The sequence below is a fragment of the Delphinus delphis genome, chromosome X, assembly GCF_949987515.2.
Source record: "Delphinus delphis chromosome X, mDelDel1.2, whole genome shotgun sequence".
NCBI classification, from domain to species: Eukaryota; Metazoa; Chordata; class Mammalia; order Artiodactyla; family Delphinidae; genus Delphinus; species Delphinus delphis.
The window spans coordinates 112,657,155-112,678,662 of record NC_082704.1 but is presented as its reverse complement, the minus strand read 5'-3'; the positions used below and the strand labels follow the sequence as shown (position 1 = coordinate 112,678,662).

The 21,508-nt window shown below is 43.8% G+C and overlaps 1 protein-coding gene across 1 annotated transcript in view; it reads left to right on the top strand.

Moving 5' to 3' along the window:
- SYAP1 (synapse associated protein 1) overlaps nucleotides 1-21,508 on the top strand; it is a 31,508-nt gene that overhangs the window by 1,332 nt on the left and 8,668 nt on the right. The window contains exons 2-5 of the mRNA XM_060001590.1: nucleotides 5,598-5,716; nucleotides 6,526-6,592; nucleotides 10,652-10,725; nucleotides 18,262-18,401. Coding sequence (XP_059857573.1) covers nucleotides 5,598-5,716; nucleotides 6,526-6,592; nucleotides 10,652-10,725; nucleotides 18,262-18,401 — 400 coding nt within the window. The remainder of the gene's footprint in view (nucleotides 1-5,597; nucleotides 5,717-6,525; nucleotides 6,593-10,651; nucleotides 10,726-18,261; nucleotides 18,402-21,508) is intronic.

The following is a 21,508-nucleotide window of genomic DNA, read 5'->3' as shown; positions in this document are numbered from 1 at the left end:
TAATCTCAAATCATGGCAGTACACAATCTAAGCCCCAAGCCTCCAAACAGTGTACAAGAGAAATAAAACTAAGTGCTATGCAATGAAATCACTAGAGGGAACAGCTATTTCCTGTGTGGAAAACTGGGGAGAAACGAGCTTGGAATATTCAAGAGATGTAAGGAGGTGAAGTTGACTAGAGCAGAGAGGCTATGTTAGGTAGCTGGGATAAATAAAAGTGGGACCACCTTAGGAAAAGCTGGGTATGATTGTTTCCTTGATTTCATAGAACATGGAGAATCATTTTCGTTTATCTTCAGAGGAGTATCAAAAGTGGCTTCTTAAAGCGTAGGGCTTTATTGAAATCTCATGTTTATATTTCGTAATAAAGACCCCCAAATATTTTTTTAATGTTTTCGATATGGATGTCTACTTCGGAGCTTAACGCTGCCATCCCTTTCTTTCCTCACCAGACTCTCTTTCTCTCTCTTTTTAAAAAATATTTATTTATTTATTTGGCTGCACCGGGTCTTAGTTGCAGCATGCAGGATCTTTAGTTGCGGCATGCGGGATTAGTTACAGCGCGGGATCTAGTTCCCTGACCAGGGATCGAACCCGGGCCCCCTGCACTGGGAGCGCAGAGTCTTAGCCACTGGAATACCAGGGAAGTCTGCCTCCCCAGACTCTCTTGAGGTTGGGTAGGCTAAGGTTAGATGGAAGTACTTCCCCACCCACACACACACTGTGAATGCAAAGTTTCCAAAGAAATTAGAGCTCTTTTGGCTCCGAAATTTGATTTAAAAAAGATGTAAAGGTCCTAGTTTGTACACAACCCCTCAAAAAGACAAGAGATGATTAAATACTTTTTATTTCTACATAGTGATCCGAAGAGGTATATTTAGAAAGACCCATCTCTGTTTTGAAAAGTGAAGTTAAACATCTCTGTGCCTGATTCCCACTGAGTAGATTCATTTCTTTGGCCTTTTAAAAATCTACATGGAGGGACTTCCCTGGTGGTCCAGTGGTTAAGAATCCGCCTGCCAATGCAGGGGACACAGGTTCGAGCCCTGGTCCGGGAAGATCCCACATTGCCGCGGAGCAACTAAGCCCCTGCTCCACAACTACTGAACCTGCGCTCTAGAACCCACGAGCCGGGGCACCTAGAGCCCGTGCTCCACAACAAGAGAAGCCACCACAATGAGAAGCCCCGCGGACCGCAACGAAGAGTAGCCCCCGCTCGCTGCAACTAGAGAAAGCCAGCACGCAGCAACGAAGATCCAACGCAGCCAAAAATAAATAATAAAAATAAATTAATTTTAAAAAAAGAAATATTTGGAAAGCACAGTGTTTCTTAAAATAATAATAATAAAATCTACATGGAATTTCCTGGGGCCCCATTTGTTCTGTAAACTTTTGCTGAGTGCCTCCCTTCAAGATTGGATCATAAATACTTCTGGTTCACGAGGTGACCTATTTCTTTTTTTTTTTTAACATCTTAATTGGGGTATAATTGCTTTACAATGGTGTGTTAGTTTCTGCTTTATAACAAAGTGAATCAGTTATACATATGTTCCCATATCTCTTCCCTCTTGCGTCTCCCTCCCTCCCACCCTCCCTATCCCACCCCTCCAGGCGATCAACGGTGACCTATTTCTACATTTAGGCAGCTTTATAAATTAGGCACCAGTTAGGAGTGGCGGACACCCAGGCCTATATTCCACTTCCTAACCCCAAATTAAACCTTATCCTTGGCTCTCCCTCCTGATGAACTTAGGACTTGCTGTGATCACAGAAGGAGGGCAGTTTATTAGGAAAGTCACTGAAGAGCTTCTCCCTACCTCCCAAGGCCTCATACCCCAGAGTAACTTCTTATTCAGCGCAGATTGGTTAGTTGGTTTTTGTTAAAGTCCAGTTATCTATACTCTTATCTATACTCTTTCTCTAAAACAAACCCATACCTCTGAGAGTGTAGTATGAGTCATTCCACAGCTTAAATAAGTGGGAGGGTGGCCAGAGATAAGCTTTGGCTTTTTCAAAACTGTCCCTAAGGCCAGTCCGTGCCCAGGAATGGAGGAAGGGCCACCTCCTCTTCCTTCTCCTTTGAAAAATGCTATTAGTGTTTTCAGTAGAGCTGTGTTAATTAGACCATCCTCTTTTTCTATAGGGAAAGTGCATTTCAAGTTCTAGATGCCTCACTTGCTTAGTTTACAACTAAGGACTCCAAAAGTTAGTTGTGTATGTAGGAAAATGTATGTCTGCTTTGATATAGAAGTAAAATACCCAGTTCGGTTCTGATGAGAGACCCAGGTTTACCATGAGGAGGGCAGTGCAGATGGTCAAGAGCTTGGGTCCCATGGCTTGTGAACAATACTAAAAAGAACAGGGGATTTTAGCTTCAAGAAGAAGAAACTTTAGGGGCATCGCTCAACATTTTTAAAGGTTTTTTGGTAGAAAAGAAGTCATTTTATGTTACTTAAGATCTAAGTCTTAGAGGTAGAAATGACAAGGGATGTGAAAAGGATTTTCTAATTAGAGATGGATAACAATAATAATTGTCTGCCCTTCGAAGTCATGTGCTCCCCATCCCTAGAAGTGGGGCTACCTGGATAGGAGGCTGAATAAGGTAAGTGCTAAAGTCCCTTCCAACACGAAGATTCTAAAATTGTGTGAAATATATAGTATTTTTGAAAAATTAGCCAGCCTTTTCATAAGAATATTAATTTTCTAAAGCTGCCTTAAAAACCACTGTCTCTGTATTATTTTCCTATTCTAGAAGCAAGCCTTAAACTCTACCTTCCTCTATTTACTCTGATAAATTTACTCTTTTTCTGACCTTTTGAGAACCTTCCCGCTTTTCTTTACCTTTACCATCCATTCAGTTCTGCAGGCCCTTGTCACTTGCTCATCTGACGTGAGGCAATGTGGGATTGGGGCACCAGCTCGCCATTTAGAGGCAGGTAGCCTGTGTTTGAATTCCCTATACTACTTATTGTCTTTATTGTGATGTCATTTGCAAATTACAGTAAGTCCAACAAACAGGCTTAAACAGAAAGGACCTTTGTTGTTTGTGTCAGGGGTCGCCAAGACCACCCCCAGGTTTGCTGAGCGCCTACCAAAATTGGGGTAGGAGGAAGCAGATAGGCTCTTGGCTAGGCAGTCAGCCAGGTCTGCCCCACCTTCATGGACAAATCATTTGCCTTGGCTTCCCTATCTGTAAACCGGGCTACTTATACCCACTCTTCCTGGGATGGTTGTGGCATGATGAAAATGAAGGTAAAGGGTTAGCGGTCTGCCCCCTCCTTCCATAAAGTTGCTGCGTCTACTCACGTTTTACTTAGACTTGCTTTTCTTTGGTTGCCACTTCAGTTCAGACCCTCTCTCCTTGTGCCTAAGTCTCTGAAGTGGATATTGTACTCCTGTTACTTCCTGTTAACTCTTATCTGTGTCTCAGTTTTTCTAACCACTTCATAAAAACTGTCTTTAACTTGGTGTCAGCTGACCTCTTCTGCACAATAGCAGACTTCTGGTCTTTTTGAGCGTCCTACCTGAAAACCTCTTGTCCTGCTCTCCCACCACCCACTCCTCTGACTTCAGAATTTCTAATTACTCTTGGGAGACATCCCTCCCTTCTGGGGTGCCTCAGTTTAATGAATAATCTAGCTCCTCTTGTTGTCTTTGAATCCTTTTTCGTTGGTTTGTTTGTTGAGAAATGGATATCCCTTGAGGGCGAGAACTGTGCTTTCTCAGGACTTCCCTGGCTGTCCAGTGATTAGGACTCAGCACTTCCACTGCAGGGGGCCTGGGTTCGATCCCTGGTTGGGGAACTAAGATCCCACAAGCCATGTGGTGTGGCCAAAAAAAAAAAAAAAAGACGAATCTAATTCAAAAGGTATTCCTGAGAAAATCTTACAGGGAACCCTGCTCTTTTAGAAGTTTGGATTTATCTATCTGCAGAGAATATTTTTAGGAAGTAGTGTGGCTGTCTACCCATTTTATCATACCACTCTGGGTAAATAGGCTAGTCACAACCAAAGGGAAATCAGGGATCTCCCTAAAGCTCAGCGTTTATGTCACTCCCCATTCATGCATTTAGCGAGTACTTACTGGTCACTCTCTGGGGATACACTGGTGAATCAGACAGCCTTGGTCCCTGCCCCAGTGGGGCTTAGGATGGGTCTTCAGTCTAGCTGAGAGGACACATTCACCAGGTAATGGATAGAGTGTCATAGATGTTGTTGATCTGGCACCGCAGGTGGTGAGGGAACACCTCTTGGGGACACCTACGCTGGCCAAGGAGCCGGGGACCATTTCTTGAGAAGTGATGTGTAAGCAGAGGCTCACAGCATGCGTAGAGTTAGCCAGGAAAAGAAAGGGCTGATAAAAGTGTTTCAAACCAAGGAATAACATATTTGGGGCCTCCTTGGAGATACTCGAGAATTTCTTGTGGTCCTACGAGTGTAGAATAGGAGGAGGAGGATGACAGGAATGAGCCCAGAGACAAGGAGCTTCCTGAGATAGTCACAGTGGGTGTTGATACCAGGAACAGATGAACGCCTTCAGACGCAGTGGGAGAAAGGAGACTGTTTAATGCTAAAGGAGGTGGTAAGTGGTAGAGATGGTTCTTCGGATCAGGAGATAGTACTTCTGCTCCCAGGTAGCAGTACGAATCTCCTGATTTTCTGTGGCACCACCCATTTAATCAGGGGTGCCAGGCTCCCTGGGCCGTTCTTAGCGGGGTCTTCTCCCTGCCTGAGTGTTGTGAGTCAGCCCACCTGCCCCCTCAGCACGGGCAAGTAGCAGAGGCAAGTCTGCCCTAACTTACGGAGCATTTTCTGTGGGATGAGATTTGAAGGCCAGTTGCCCGGAGCATCCCCCACTACAACCTGCCTGAGGTCGCTTCCTGCAGCCCAGATTCTGTAGAATGTGGACTTTGAAATGATGTTTGTCTAGAAATACACCTTCATATCATAGTGCAAAAAGAGCCTTGATACAAATGTCTTTTCAGGTCTTTAGAAAAGTTAATTTTGTGTTTTCGTTTTGTCTTGTGAAGTTCGTATGTTCCGGTTTGAATTTCGTTCTATATATTTGCTTATTATTAGTGAAGAGATTTATATTAGGGCTTGCCAAGATTTCTATTTATTAAAAAATCCCCCAGATTTATCATGGGATGAGTTAATCCAGGAGAGGAGGGGCTTTTTTCCTTCTTTTTTGATCAAGAGGGAAGGAGAAAATAAAGATGGGATACTTAGGGTCTAGGAAGGAAAGAAAGTAAAAAGTAGCCTTGATCTTATTGTAAAGTAGGCGGGGAGATAACTTGCTGAGATAAGTTAGAACTAGAGACTGGAGAAGGGCAAGATAAGTTTGAAACAGCTACTGGGGTGAACTGGGGACTATGCTAACAGTCTTTGAAAGCAATGAATTAAAGGCCCAGTATGGATGGCCTGTCCACTGAGAAAGTGGAGTACTGTCAGTGCTTCTCGCTCATTGTTTCAAGTCCTCATTAACAAGGAACATGCCCTACGGTTTAAGAGTCTTACAAGCACTTATTAAGGGAGAAATCACAAATACAATAACCACTGTACCGGAATGGAGCATAGACTCTTTTTTATTCTTTGCAGACTATCTATTTAACTTTGCAACTGCTGCTACAAAAAAGATAACTGAATCAGTTGCTGAAACAGCACAAACAATAAAGAAATCAGTAGAAGAAGGAAAGATAGATGACATCATTGATAAGGTACATTTAAATATCTTTTGGAAATAGAAGTTTATGAAATTCATTAGCAGCTAATATAATCGTCCCTTCTTCTTACGAACTTTATTAACCCAAGCAGGGTATCATATTCTGATAAATATCACATTCTTGGGGTTTTTTCTCTCTTTTTTGTATAATAAGTAGCTATAAGTTACCTGATTTAAATAACCTTTGTTTTTGTTTTAATATATTCTAAAATACATTGATACTTTTGGGTAATAGTAAGCTTTTCATATTGTGAGTTTAATTTTCAACTATAACCATTTCAGAATACATTTATGCCTTTGTATCATTTGGGTAAGTTTTAAAAGTCCTAGACCAATAGGAACAACCCTTTTAAGACACTAAGGGGTGAGTTTGTTCATTGTTTGCAGTGGTGGGGTACAGGCCTAGGGAATTTCATTTATGTTGGTAACTATTTGAACTAAGGAGGTCATCAGTTAAACTTTAGATAGCTTATTATTTAGATATTTTCGTTGTGTGTACTATTTGTTAGAATGAGATTTGACCTGTCTTTTATTGTTTTATGGAATAAAACAAAAATTCAGTTTTTAACTCATTTTATTTTTGCATTTGAAAAGATCATCTGTCATAAAGGCAGCTGAACACTTAGAGTTCGGAAATGTCGAAGATCCCCTCTTATTGGGGAAGGGAAGAAGTATCACTTTTTTAGTCTCTTTGTTTGAAGAAAATGAATAAAATATCTCAAATAGACTTCACAAGTCTTGAACGTAATTCTTATCTAATAATAAGCTTTTAAAAGTAATATAACTGTATGTATTTTTTAACAGACAATTATAGGAGATTTTCAGAAGGAACAGAAAAAATTTGTTGAGGAGCAGCATACCAAAAAATCAGGTATGGTACAGGTTTATACGTGACCTACTCGCCTGCCAAATTTTATTGAACACCGGTTATGTGCTAGACACCCTGCTAAGGCTCTGAGAATACAAAAATGTCTAAGTTACGCCCTCATCTTTCAGGTAGCACAAAGACTAGTGGGGACAAACCTATAAACCTTCAGGGTTTAAAGGAAGGAAGGAAATAGTTCCTGGCGGCTATGATGGTGGGTGAGGTAGCCCTTCTGGGGAGCTGGCTCTGACAGAGAAAGAGTGAGCTTTTATTTCTTATTTTATTACAGGTCCAGCACAGTGTCTGATGCACACCTAATAGGCACTTAGCAAATGTTGGCTCCCTTCCCATTCTGTTCAGAAGAAAAAACAAAAGAGCTTTCCAGGGAAGTGACAGAGGGCCGTGAAAAGTCACAGGGAGTTTGGGAACTTACTCAATACATTTCTTTACTGACAAATGCTTATTTAAATGTTTGCAGTTGCAAGATCTCAAAATGCCTGCTTTTACCGTTTGGTGGTGTGCAGACACAAAACTGGCCTCATGTATTTGAATTTGGCAAAAGTAGTGTAAAATACTTAAGTTTGTTTGAGCAGTACCACAGATTCAAACAGAACTAGTTAGTCCTGTGGTAAGTTCCCATCAGGCATTGTTGCTCCTAAGTACTCAAAAGTGGGAAGTAGCTCTTTGGGACAAATAAAGTACTGTACAGGTTAGCATAACTTAGTGATTCGTGGGAAGCACTAAAGTTGACCCTGGCTCAGAGACTTGGTATAGGAGCTCGTTGGTGCCTCTGAGATGGGAACTGTGGAAGGAGTGGGGGTGAAAGATTTGGAGGCAGGTTCACTTTTTTTTTTTAATTGAGCGAAAGATTCTTTAAATTCTTTAGTGTTTTACAGTTTTCAAGAGTTTCACACACTTGATTTTGTATAATCCCATAATAACCCTTTTTTTACCCCCTTCTCCTATATTGCCCCTCCCCCCTCCACTGGTAACACTAGCTTGTTCTCTCTATCTGTGAGTCTGCTTCTTTTTTGTTATATTCACTAGTTTGTTGTATTTTTTAGATTCCACATATAAGTGATCTACAGTATTTGTCTTTCTCTGTCTGACTTATTTCACTTAGCATAATGCCCTCCAAGTCCATCCATGTTGTTGCAAATGCAGAATTTCATTGTTAATGGCTGAGTAGTATTCCTGTGTGTGTGTGTGTGTGTGTGTGTGTGTGCGTGCATACACATATATGAGTATATATATATACACCACATCTTCTTTATCCATTCATCTGCTGATGGACATTTAGGTTGCTTCCATGTCTTGGCTACTGTAAATAGCGCTGCAATGAATATAAGGGTGCATGTATCTTTTTGAATTAGTGGTTTTGTTTTTTTCAGATATATACCCAGGAATGGAATTGCTTGAGGTGCTTATTAGACATCTGGTGAGAGGAACATGTACAAAGTCAAGGAAGGGAACAAAGGTGGCATATCGGGAAAATCCATTCCTCAGTCGCACTAGCCACATTTTAAGTGCCTGATCACTACATAGGGCTAGTGGCTCCCATGTTGGACAGTGCAGATATAGAGCATTTCCATCACTGCAGAAAGTTCTGTTGGTCAGCACTGCTTTAAATTAATGGAATGGGGTTCAGCAGCAGTTTAGTCCTGTTTGAAGCATGGAGGAGAATTCTGTCTGCTGATGCAGATTGTTAGTCAAGTCATGTAAAAACCATGAGAGTAGGTGAGCTTCTCAGTGAAGAGCGTGTCCAGCGTGAACAGTGCTGAGTAGAGATCTCCAGTGTTGAGGGGACGGGGAAGAATGGAAGGAGTCGGCAGTTTCTGAGAGCCTGCTGGGCACTTTATATACAACATCTCCTTCAATAAAAGGAAGGATCAGCAAGGTTAAGTAATTTGCTGAAGGTTGCTCAGCTAGTAAGTGATGAAACACATCTGCCGTTAAAACCAGTGCCCATTTACTTGAGAGAGAGAACAGCTAGGAGAGAAAAGCAATGAAAGCACAGAGAGGGAAGAATTTCAAGGACAGCAAGGTCAGGTGAGTTCCATTTACAGTGACGATGAGGAAAGGCACGTGCATCACTTCCCTTAACGGTCACAGTAACTCTCTGAAGTACTTCCTATTATTTCCATTTTCCAGATAAGGAAACTGGCCTAGGGAGAAAAGAACTAAGAAATATCCATGGGATTGGGCAAGCAGGAGGTTATTGGTCACCCTAAAAAGAACCATCTTAGAGGAACAGGGAGATGGGGGGGTGTCTCCTCCATACCAGTAGCTTGGGCCTTGGGAGGACCTCGTTATTCTAGGGTAAGTGGCACGAGTAGAGGCTGCCCAAGGTGAATAGACTGAAAATGGAGACCAAAAATGTTAAACAGCGTAAGAAAAAAGTTTTGAAGGGGCTTTACCCTAACTTTTTAAAAAGTATGAGAATATGTTAATTTTACCTTATAATTAACAGAATTTGGATTATAATTGCCACCATTTGCTTGTTTAGGATGAGCCAAAGAATGAACCAGATGCCTGTCCATGTGTCCATCCATCCATCCATCCATGCAGATAACTTTTCTATCAGTTGGTACCCAATAGGATATGTCTTCCATTTGAGTTTTGAAGAATAGTAAAAGGCACTATTTCTGCAAAAATATGAGGACCCTCTGCATTTGCTGTCTTCCGTGCTGACCACCCAGCTCCACAGCCTTAGCCATGCCCTCGGCTCAGACAGTAGAGCTGCTCAGACAGTAGAGCTGCTCAGACACACACACACACACACACACACACACACACACACACACACACACACACACACACACACACACACACACACACTCACTCTCTCTCTCTCTCTCTCTCTCTCTCTCTCTCTCTCTCTCTCTCTCTCAATTCCATGGGACTCGCCTCTCCAGGTGGTTACTGTTTGTCGTGTGGCATTATAATCCTGCTGAGTTGTAATCATCTCTTTCTTGTGAGCCCCAGATGATGCAGGCTGCGTGTTAGTTGTCTGTGCATCCCCAGCTTTTTGCTTCTGAAGACTTAATGGAGGATTTGATCCCAGCCCTTTTGTTTACTGCTTCCAATTTGCCCTTTTCTTTCTTCATTTGCTTTCACTCCTGACAACCCTTTTCTCAGTTCCTAAGCCCTTATCTTGCAACCTCCTTATCACTTTGTGTCATGAATCAAGTACAGTAACTTTTTATAAAGGCTTTTTATTTGGAAATAATTTCCATGTACAGAAAAATTACAATAAAAGTAGTACAGAGAACACCCGTATACCCTCCACCTAGATTGTTATAGTCCCTTTGCCTTATCATTTACGTTCTCTGTCTCACTCTGTGTCTTTTTTTTCCGTTCCATTCAGTGTGCATTTCCTAAGAAGTAGGGATATTCTCTTACATAATCACCAGTGGTACAGTTACCAGCTTTAGGAAGTTTAACATTGATGTAATATTCATAGTCTAATTTTGTCACTTGACCCAGCAATGTCCTTTATACATTTTCCCCCTCAGTACGGCATCCAGTCCTGGGTACAGTGCTGCACTTTTTGTCATGTCTCTTAGCCTCCTATAATCTGGAACATTTTCACAGCCTTTCTTCATCTTTTATGACATTAATGTTTTTGAAGAATACTCCCCCCTCCTTTTTTTAACTAGACCATTTCTCATTTGGGCTTTGTCTGATATTTCCTCGTGATTAGATTCAGGTTATTCATTCTTGGCCAGAATACTACATAGATGATGTGTCCTTCTCGGGATATTGCGTCTGGAGGCCCACAATGGCCATCTCTCCCTCGTTAGTGATGTTGATTTTGGTCACCTGGTCAAGGCGTTGTCCAATTTTTCCATTGTATAATTTAAGGAATTTTTTAATCAAATGCATACATGCCTAAGATTCATACGTTAAGTCTGAAGATTGTGATGAGTGTTCATATTTGGAACTTATTAGTAAATTGCTAAAATGGTTATGTGGAAGCTTTCTCATTCTTTCAATCCACAGATCACAGTTTAACCCTTGTTACCTGTTTTTCTCTTTTCTTCTTTGCCATTAAAAACCTTGTAGAGGCAGCAGTACCACCATGGGTTGATAGTAATGATGAAGAAACAATTCAACAACAAATCTTGGCCCTATCAGCTGTAAGTATCTTGTGATACCCTGTATAGAAATACTTCCTTCCTATCATGACTTTATCCTTAGCAGAATGTTTTTCTTCTATACAATTTTTAAAATATTTTGAGATGTTAGGAATGTACACATCAACTTTCATCATTTTTTTTCACTGACTTTAAATTTGCTTTTTTCTTAGGTAGCTTTCTCTTATTGGAAAAGTCTAGCCTATTACACAAAATAATTCTTTCAGCCTTAAAAGGATTCTTTTATGTTATTAAGACAGTCTTTTGAGATGTGCAATCATGGAGTTTCTAGACAGCATTCTAATTGTTCTGAAAGAAATGACTGTATTCTAAATTTTCTCTTTAACTACTATATGTATTTGTCTGAAACTGAAATTGAAAGAAAGAAAATTCCATATGCTGCGCCACAAAATGTTCTCTCAGGACTTCAGAGGGAACGGAGTGACACCACCTAACAATCGTGTAGCACCTGACAGTTTCAGGAAACACTTTCTCACACACTATCCCTTTTGAGCCTCGTGGTATGCCTGTGAGGTGGGTAGGGGCTTTTACCACCACTGTACGGGTGTGGGGACTGTGACTCTCAGATATGACCCTCACTTTTTTTTTTTCGTGGACGTCCAGCATGTGGGATCTTAGTTCCCTGACCAGGGATCAAACCCACACCCCCTGCATTGGGAGTGCGGAGTCTTAACCACTGGACCGCCAGGGAAGTCCCTGACCCTCAGTTCTTATCTGTGTCTCCACTGGGCTGTGAACTCTCAGCAGAGGCTGACTTTGGTCTCTGTCCTCAGCATCCAGCACCCCACCTGGCGTGGGACGCAGTGAATAAGGCTTTTTACTATATCAGTGGTTTTCAAGCTTTATTTTTAACCCACTCTTTTTTTTTAACCGAAGTCAGAAATGGAACCTTGGTCTAGAAAACAAACAAGTGTAAAGCTGGGCTTTTCCTCCCTTCCAGTGCCCCAGGGCACTTTAAGGTTTTCTTCTTCCCATTAGTAAATCCTTAAAGGCCTAAGCATCCAATTCCAGGTTCATTGTGGACACCATGTATTTTGTTTACCGTGTTACAGCCAAACTTGACACTGACATCACACACCGATTATTTATCCCTAGAAGGAAATTTTGACAGTGAGACTCGGTGTCATTTGAGGGTAAATGTCAGATACCAACCAAGTCCCCATAACTCCTCTGTCCCCCATACCTGTCCCTCTCCTCATCTTCTACATCTCAGAATAAAAGACTCCAGTTATCCACCAATTTTTTCTAAAGGAGTCTTTCTTGAGTCCTGCCTCCCCCTGCCCCCATCCTGACAGTGCTGTGTTCAGAGCATAGCTCTAGTCCACTTCACTGCTGTCACCATGGTCCTGGTGCTATCGTCTTCTGCCCAAGGCATCCCATCCCGACTGTTGTCCCATCCTTGCCCCTTTCCAGTACAAGTGCATCTCAGCAGCCAGAGGGGTCCATTTATGGTGAACACACTTCGTGTCACTCTCCTACACAGACCCTTTTAGTGGCGTCTCATCTCTTGTAGACTAAGATCTAAACTCCGTCCGCTGGCTTCTAAGGTCCCTGGCTTTGCCCACTGCTCCCTCGTGCCCCACTGGCCTGAGTGCCAGCCCTCCAGCCACTGTTGCTTTCTGATGTACAACTAGATCAGCTTTGTTCTGCTTTAGTACCTTGAACTTGCTGTCCCTTCTTCCTGGAACCTCACCCTGCACCATTCCACAAGATCTCAGCTTAGATGACATCTCCTAGAGGCCTTCCGTCAGCACGCTTTCAGCCCTGCACGCCCAGGTACAGCAGCGCAGAGCCCTGGCAGTCTAAACCCTTGTGTCTCTCCGCGCTCCACCGCCCCCAGCTGGAATGTAAGTGCCGTGAAGGCAGGGACTCCATCTGTGCTGTGCCCTGCTGAGCAGGTGGCGTGGAGCCCGGAGCATAGCAGGTGCCAAATGGTCATCTGCTGAATAAATGATGCAATAAACGTTGCACTCAGGCACGCCTACAAGAGAGCTTCTGAGATTTCGGCATGACCCAGAGGCTTCGAAACAGTCTTCAATCCATCCTTTATGGTGGCTGCTGAATGTGTTAAGGAATAGATTCAGTTGCTGTAATAGATCTAAAAACACAGTAGGTTAAATGAGCTGTGAGTTTCTCTCCCTCCCTCCCTCCTTCCCCTTCACAGTCAGTCCAGAGGTAGGTGGTCTCAGTAGGTGTGCTTTGCCCAACGAAGTCACTTAGAGACCTAAGTTCTTCTTGTCTTACTCCCAAGCAGCCCCTAGGACATGGTGTGCATGACTGTGTTCCAGCCTGTGGGAAGTGGGAAAGAGGTGGCTGTACCAGACCACCTGAAGGACGAGACCCGCAAACTGCACTTATCACTCAGGCACACACCCCTTTGACAACTTAGACACACAGCCACCCCTGTACTCCAGGGAGCCTGGAAATCCGGTCTCTGGCTGTGTGGCCACGTGCCCAGCTGGAACTCAGAGTTGTGATCCTGAAAGAAAGGAAGGTAGAAATGGATACTGGGAGACGGTTAGCAGTCTCTGCCGGAGTTGCCTGACATTCTCTAACTTACCAGGCACTAGTTTGGGACACTTCAGAGTGTATAGCAGAGTAACCCTTTAAGCTGTTTATATTGGAGGGCCACATAGGGCCACGTAATACATGAAAAGAAGTTGATAGTACATTTGTCATTAGAGACTTGTGAGAACTCAATTCAGCAGACCGAATTTAGTAACTGCTGTAGGCCAAGCCTTCTCCTAGGACTTGAGATAAATGAGATCCACCCTGCAGGAGCCCGTAGGCTTGCTAGAGAGCTGCTCGATGAACACACATACAGGATTATTCCCTGGAATGAGGAATGTAATACAGGACGCTAAGGATGCGCAGCGAGAGGAACATCTCATTTATTGTGGAGCGGGAAAAGGATGGGCCCGAGGAAGCTTCCCAGAAGTGACGGCACTGGAGCTGAGTTGAGTCTTAGGAGAGTGTGTGGATGTTTGGGGGACGTGAGGCCGGGTTTGGCATTAAGGTAGGGGTTATTGCGAGCATTTGTGTTTGACTGAACTGTAGGATGCAGGTGAAGAAGTAGATAGGCAGAGGTCATGAGGACGTTATCATACCATTCTGATAAGTTTAGGTTTTATCTTTTTTTTTTTTTTTTTTTTTTTTTTTTTTTTTTTTTTTGCGGTATGCGGGCCTCTCACTGTTGTGGCCTCTCCCGCTGCGGAGCACAGGCTCCGGACGCGCAGGCCCAGCGGCCACGGCCCACGGGCCCAGCCACTCCGCGGCATGTGGGATCTTCCCGGACCGGGGCACGAACCCGCGTTCCCTGCATCGGCAGGCGGACTCTCAACCACTGCGCCACCAGGGAAGCTGTAGGTTTTATCTTAAAGGCAGCAAGGAGTCATTGAAGGATTGTAGTCATAGGTAAAATATGTTTTTCTTGGGATGGGAGAAATGGGACTGGAGACAGGTGCCCATTAGGAGGCCGGTGTAGAAACCCAGGTGAAACATGATTGGGACAACTTCAGGCTTTGAAATGTTTATTTTGGAAGGTAAAATAACTAAAAGCCATTGAGGGGGAATTCCCTGGCGGTCCAGTGGTTAGGACTCCATGCTTTCACTGCCGAGGGCCCGGGTTTGATCCCTGGTTGGGGAACTAAGATCCCACAAGCTGTGTGGCACAGCCAAAAAATAATAATAATAAAATAAAATCCATTTAGGCTCAGAATTGTGCTTGCCTTATTAATGTAGGAATTATCAGAAACCAAAAATATTGTTAAAATCCAATATGAGCAAAATGAGATGAAACTGCCGCTATTAGTGCAGTATAAACTGCTGCCGTCTGCTGGAGGAGAGTTTGGGCGATCTGTGGCAAAATCATCATACTGTTGCATTAGAAAGCCCACTTCCGGGAATTCAGTCTCAAAAGGTCACTTTAGAAGGGAATAAAAAGTGTAAAGTGATGTTACTTGCACGGTTCTCTATAAGGAAAGATTAGAACCAATCTAAATGACTACTGAAGTGGGCCTGGTTAAGTAAATTATGGCTCATTCAGGGTAGACATAGCTACATTGGAGATGGAAAGACGTTCACGACTCTTGAGTGGAAAGGAAAAACAGATGTTGTATTCACACAGACACGTGCGTGTTTGCAGAGAGACACGCATCCGGGAGGGTGTTTGAGGAAATATCTTACTACGGTTGTCTGTGGGTATTGGGATTTTTGACTGTGTTTTTCTTTGGTGTTCTGAATTTTCAAAAAATGGATGTGTATCATATTTACTAACAAAAAAGCTGTTTAAGAAAAAAAAAGAAATCGAATAACAACAATCAGTCTTAATTGTTTGAGTGATCCAAAACAACAGCCTTTTGCCTTGATTATGCTCAGTCTGTGGGAAACGGGGTGGTTTGGAGACATTCCTTTATATGTTAATCAGTGTGAGTCCTGCTCCATCTCAGGAGTTCAAAACCGTCCTCGTTCCCTAGGAAATTTGCCTAATCCAGGAAAGCTTTGTTTGCCCTTGGATCTTTCATTTTGTTTACTTCTTGACTAACTGAAGAGAACTGGTCCAAGAGAAACATGGACTCTGTCAGAGCTCTTCCAGGTTGGGCATAGTAGGTACTGGTGCGCTGGAGGTTCACAGTGCTGCCCACTCAGAATGTCCACATTATGTACTGACCATGCAGTCATGGGCCATATGAGGGTCTTCTGTGATGGGGATGTTTTCTCTAACACAGTCTTGGGTTGGATTTCTTTTTTTTTTTTTTTTCTTTTGGCCACACTGCACAGCTTGTGGGATCTTAGTTCCCCAGCCAGGGATTGAACTCAGGCCCCACAAGCACCGAGTCCTAACCACTGGACCGCCAGGGAATTCCTGGATTTCTTTTTAATGAGACTCCAGTTTTAATATATTAATGATAAAATGTTTGTATGACGCATTTTATTTTGTCACTGTGTTGACTGTACCTCTTAATGGATTGTGAATTCACTAACCCTTAGTTTAAGGTATCTTAACCTAAGCCTGAGTGCAGCAGCATGAAGAATAATTCACTTGGGACTTCCCTGGTGGCACAGTGGTTGAGAATCCGCCTGCCAATGCAGGGGACACAGGTTTGAGCCCTGGTCTGGGAAGATCCCACACGCCATGGAGCAACTAAGCCTGTGCACCACAACTACTGAGTCTGCACTCTGGAGCCCGTGAGCCACAACTACTGAGCCTGGGCACCTAGAGCCCATGCTCCGCAACAAGAGAAGCCACCACAAGGAGAAGCCCGTGAGCTGCAACAAAGAGTAGCCCCCGCTCACCGCAACTAGAGAATGCCCGCCCGCAGCAACGAAGACCCAACGCAGCCAAAAATAGTAACTCTATTTTTAGTTTTTTGAGAAACCTCCATACTGTTTTCCACAGTGGCTGCACCAATTTACATTCCCATCAGCAGTGTACGAGGGTTCCCTTTTTTCCATATCCTTTCCAATGTTATTTGTGGTCATTTTGATGAAAGCTATTCTGACAGGTGTGAGTTGATATCTCATTGTGATTTTGATTTGCATTTCTCTGATGATTAGCAATAATGAGCATCTTTTCATGTGCCTGTTGGCCATCTCTATGTCTTCTTTGGAAAAATGTCTATTCAGGTCTTCTGCCCATTTTTTAATATATTGCAAATATTTTCTCCCATTCAGTAGGTTGTCTTTTCATTTTGTGAATGGTTTTCTTTGCTGTGCAAAAGCTTTTAAGTTTAATTAGGTCCCATTTATTTTTGCTCCTGTTTCCTTTGCCTTAGGAGACAGATCCAAAAGTATTGCTGTGGCTTATGTCAAAGACTGTTCTGCCTGTGTTCTCTTCTAGGAGTTTTAGGGTTTAATGGTCTTACATTTAGGCCTTTAATCCATTTTGAGTTTATTGTTGTATATGGTATGAGGAAATATTCTAATTTCATTCTTTTACATGTAACTATCCATTTTTCCTAGCACCATTTATTTATTGATTGATTGATTTTTGGCTGCGTTGGGTCTTCATTGCTGTGCGCGGGCTCTCTCTAGTTGCGGTGAGCAGGGGCCAGTCTTCGTTGCGGTGCACGAGCCTCTCACTGCGGTGGCTTCTTTTTGTTGCTGAGCACGGGCTCTAGGCGCGTGGGCCTCAGCAGTTGCAGCGCACAGGCTCAGTAGTTGTGGCTTGTGGGCTCTAGAGCTCAGGCTCAGTAGTTGCGGCGCATGGGCTTAGTTGCTCCATGGAATGTGGGATCTTCCCAGACCAGGGCTCGAACCCATGTCCCCTGTGTTGGCAGGTGGATTCTTAACCACTGCACTACCAGGGAAGTCCCCCCGGCACCATTTATTGAAGAGACTGTCTTTTCCAATTGTATATTCTTGCCTCCTTTGTCATAGATTAATTGACCATAAGTGCATGGGTTTATTTCTGGGTTCTCTATTCTGTTCCATTGATCTAGATGTCTGTTTTTGTACCAGTACCATACTGTTTTGATGACTGTAGCTTTGTAATATGGTCTAAAGTCAGGGAGCATGAGCCAGCTCTATTCTTCTTTCTCAAGATTGCTTTGGCTATTTAGGGTCTTTTGTGTTTCTGTACAAATTTTAGAATTATTTGTTCTAGCTGTGCAGAAAATGCCATTGGTATTTTGATAGGGATTGCATTAAATCTGTAGATTGCCTTGGGTAGTATGGTTATTTTAACAATATTAATTCTTCTAATCCATGAACATGGTATATCTTTCCATCTGTGTCGTTTTCAGTTTCTTTCATCATTGTCTTATAGTTTTCCAAGTACAGGTCTTTTACCTCCTTAGTTATTAGATTTGTTCCTAGGTATTTCTTTCATTTTGATGTGATGGTAAATGAGATTGTTTTCTTAATTTCTCCTTCTGATATTTCATTGTTAGTGTATAGAAATGCAACAGATTTCTGTATATTAATTTTGTATCCTGCAACTTTACCAGATTCATTGATGAGCTCTAGTAGTTTTTTGGTGGCATCTTTAGGATTTTCTATGTATAGTATCATGTCATCTGCCAACAGTGACAGTTTTACTTCTTCCTTTCCAATTTGGATTCCTTTCATTTCTTTTTCATGTCTGATTGGCAAGAAATGCCCTGGGAATGCAATGGTGACTGAGAAAGACTCAGTGACACTTCTCCGCAGATCATGGCCAGGCAGGGGAAAGTCTCATTGTTGGTTCCCTTGCCGAGCCTTGGCTGAACACTTGCCACCCTGCCCAAAGGGCTGTTTGCGGCTCAGTAGCCGTGGGCCAGGTGGCTTCCCCCAGAGGACTCCTCAGCCTCGGGCCTGGCTGTAGGCCTCCCACGGTGCTCTCTCCAGTTGAAACTGTTAAAGAATATATGAAAGGATTGGTCATTCTCCACTCTCTCTAAGGCAAGCAGGTTAATGACAGCTCAGTGTACTTTGCGGCTGAAGCATTTAGGAGAATTCAGTGTGTCAGATCACTGATGTGTTATTACTTATTAATTACAGTCTATGGTTTTCCCCATGTTTTTCCTCTTTTTTTGAAAGGACAAGAGGAACTTCCTTCGTGACCCTCCAGCCGGCGTGCAGTTTAACTTTGACTTTGATCAGATGTACCCTGTCGCCCTGGTCATGCTCCAAGAGGACGAGCTCCTGAGCAGGATGAGATTTGCCCTTGTTCCTAAACTGTAAGCAGTGGGCTCTCGAGCCAGAGTGGCATGTATGGCCCTGGTCATGTACTGGGTATCGGAGAAGAAGCATGGGATGGGGGCCAGGATGCTCTCAGACGCTCTTTGTGAAAAGGGGCTCTGCGGCCCTTCAGCAGCACCCTCCCAACCCCACCCCCCACGTAGGGTGCCATAGAATCAAAACTCAGGGTGGACTTTTTGGGAATTTTGGGGTCCAGATGATATGTGCTCTTCTTCCCCAGTTAGAAGGTAGAACAAATTTTCCTATAAAAACAGCAGAAGTGCCCATGCCCTCCTGAATAAAATTAAGGTCTCCTGAGGCCCATCAGGACCTGGCCACTGCCTTTTCTCCACTCAGGCTCTGCTCTCTGGCAGCAGCAGTCTTGTTCTGCTTCCCACCCGAGGCTTCTCCCTCTGCAGATCTCTGCTTGTCCATTAAGCTTCAGCACATGCATCCTGACTTCTGTGACATGACCATCAGCAGAGGCCACCTCCCTTCCCCTCTGCCACCATGGGTTCTTCCTCACCTTTTCTAATTCCAGTGCCTTCTTTTGAATCTGCCCCATTTTTAAAGTCAGCGGTCTTTGGTGTTCCGTGACTGTTCCTGTTTTATGACTCTCTCTTCTTGTTGTATGATGTTGTATTACTGTTTCTGAGGACATGAAGTCTGGCTTTCTTGAGATACCCTTTTCGCTATGCTCTTTCCCTGCATCTTGGATTTGGGCTGGCTCTGTGGTTCATGCTGCAGGCTTTTCTTACCCGTCCTTTGGGACTGTGTGCTCACCAGGGCCATTTGGGCAGAGCGGCTCAGTAGCCCTGGGCCGGGTGGCTTCTCCTAGAGGACTCCTCGGCCTCTAGCCTGGCTGTAGGCCAAACAGTGGGGAGAGCCTGAGCCCTGCAGCTTCAGTACAGCCATGTGCCCCCGTTCTCAGCTGTACCAACTGTCCCTGAGTGCAGAGCCCTGGGCTCCCGGTCTCTGCTGTGCGGGAGTTCAGTCCCTGGCTGTCTCACCGCTCCTTGGGGCCTCGGCACCAGCCTTCAGAGCCGCCCGGTGCCTCCTGCCTCCACGGGCTGCCTTTGAGAGAAGAGTGGCAAAGCTCTGGGGTCAGATGCGCTCCCGCAACTCGAAAACCATTCGAATCACCCCAAGCCGCACGTTGGGCTCTGCCGGTTTCTCAGGACTGTCCAGAGGCCCTGAGGCACTCAGATGTGTGGCCTGGGGTGCTCGTGGCAGGCATGTAGTTTTGGTTATTGCCAATTCTGCATTCCCTCTCGCTGCTGCCAGTAATTTTAGATTTCTTTTAAGCTTTGGAGAATTGATATTTGGCAAATAGTATTTTTGTTTTGTCACCAGCTACAAAAACTGCCCATTGAGTAATATAATTCCAGTTTCCTACTGCTTATTCTGTTAGGGAAGATTTAGAAATTAGGGTTCTTTTTATGAGTCTTTATCTGTTAGGAATATTTACTGAAGTATTTATGGATGAAAGGACATGATGCCTGGCATTGCCTTAAAATATTCCAACCCCACCCAAAGAAAAGCATTTATGCAGGGGAGAGGGGCATAGGTTTTGAAACGTGGTTGGCAGAATGCTGGTAAGTGTTGAAGTTAGGTCACAGGTACATGAGGGTTCATTGTTCTAGTTTCTCTACTTTTGTTGAAATTTCCATATTAAAACAAAACAAAAATGAGCCATCACATACAAATATAAGACTTCTGGACTTTTCCTTCCGGACATACAGAAGTACAACCTGTATCATTTGGGACATTTTTTCTTTTTTTTCTTTTTTAATTAATTAATTAATTTATTTTTGGCTGTATTGGGTCTTCGTTGCTGCATACGGGCTTTCTCTAGTTGTGGCAAGTGGGGGCTACTCTTCCTTGCGGTGTGCAGGCTTCTCATTGCGGTGGCTTCTCTTGTTGCAGAGCACGGTCTCTAGGCATGGGCTTCAGTAGTTTTGGCACGTGGGCTCAGTAGTTGTGGCTCATGGGTTCTAGAGCATAGGCTCAGTAGTTGTGGCACACGGGGTTAGCTGCTCCACGGCATGTGGGATATTCCAGGACTAGGGCTCGAACCCGTGTCCCATGCACTGGCAGGCAGATTCTTAACCATTGAGCCACCAGGGAAGCCTTGGGACACTTTTTCTGAGTAGAAGCCATCATTAACCAGGAACAATTTAGAAAACAAAACAAACACTTGCTCTGTATTTCAAAATGCCTTTTAGTGTGTTAGCACTTCCCTGTGACAGCAGTGCTAGCACCAGACAAGGCCCTGCTGGTATCACAGGGGCACCCTCTGAGGCCTTCCCACTGATGACAGTAGGGAAGTCACAAGTCTTTCCAACCTCAAGCTGTGACGTGCCCATTGTTTCCCAGAAGGTGTTCACAGCATACGAATACTTTAAAATAGTCCATGAAGGTATATGTGGTCAGATTAACGTTTGGGCGTTGCTACAGCCGATGGATTTCTTTATCATAGGACTTCTCAGAACTGTTAGTGTGTCATCTGCTTTGTGACTCTCTCCGTAGGGCAACCGAATATCTCTGCAGTGTGCCTGTGATCGCTTCCTCTTACATCAAGAGGGAGAGACTCTGGAAAAGAAAACAGTCCAGATGTTATTAAGAGAGCAGACATTGCCCTTGATCACTGTAGAGAGATAGTATTCCTGTTTTATTTTGGACATTTCATAGAGGTCAGAATTAAAACTGACCTTGAGGGCTTCCCTGGTGGTGCAGTGGTTAAGAATCCGCCTGCCAATGCAAAGGACACGGGTTCGAGCCCTGGTCTGGGAAGATCCCACATGCAGTGGAGCAACTAAGCCTGTGCATCACAGCTACTGAGCCTGCGCTCTGGAGCCTGCGAGCCACAACTACTGAGCCCTCATGCCACAGCTACTGCGTGCCTAGAGCCCATGCTCCGCAACAAGAGAGGCCACTGCGATGAGAAGCCCACGCACTGCAACGAAGAGTAACCCCCACTGTCCGCAACTAGAGAAAGCCTGCACACAGCAACAAAGGCTCAATGCAGCCAAAAATAAATTAATTAATTAATTTTTTTAAAAAAACCTGACCTTGAAAATATTCAGGCAGCCCACTACCTCCTGGG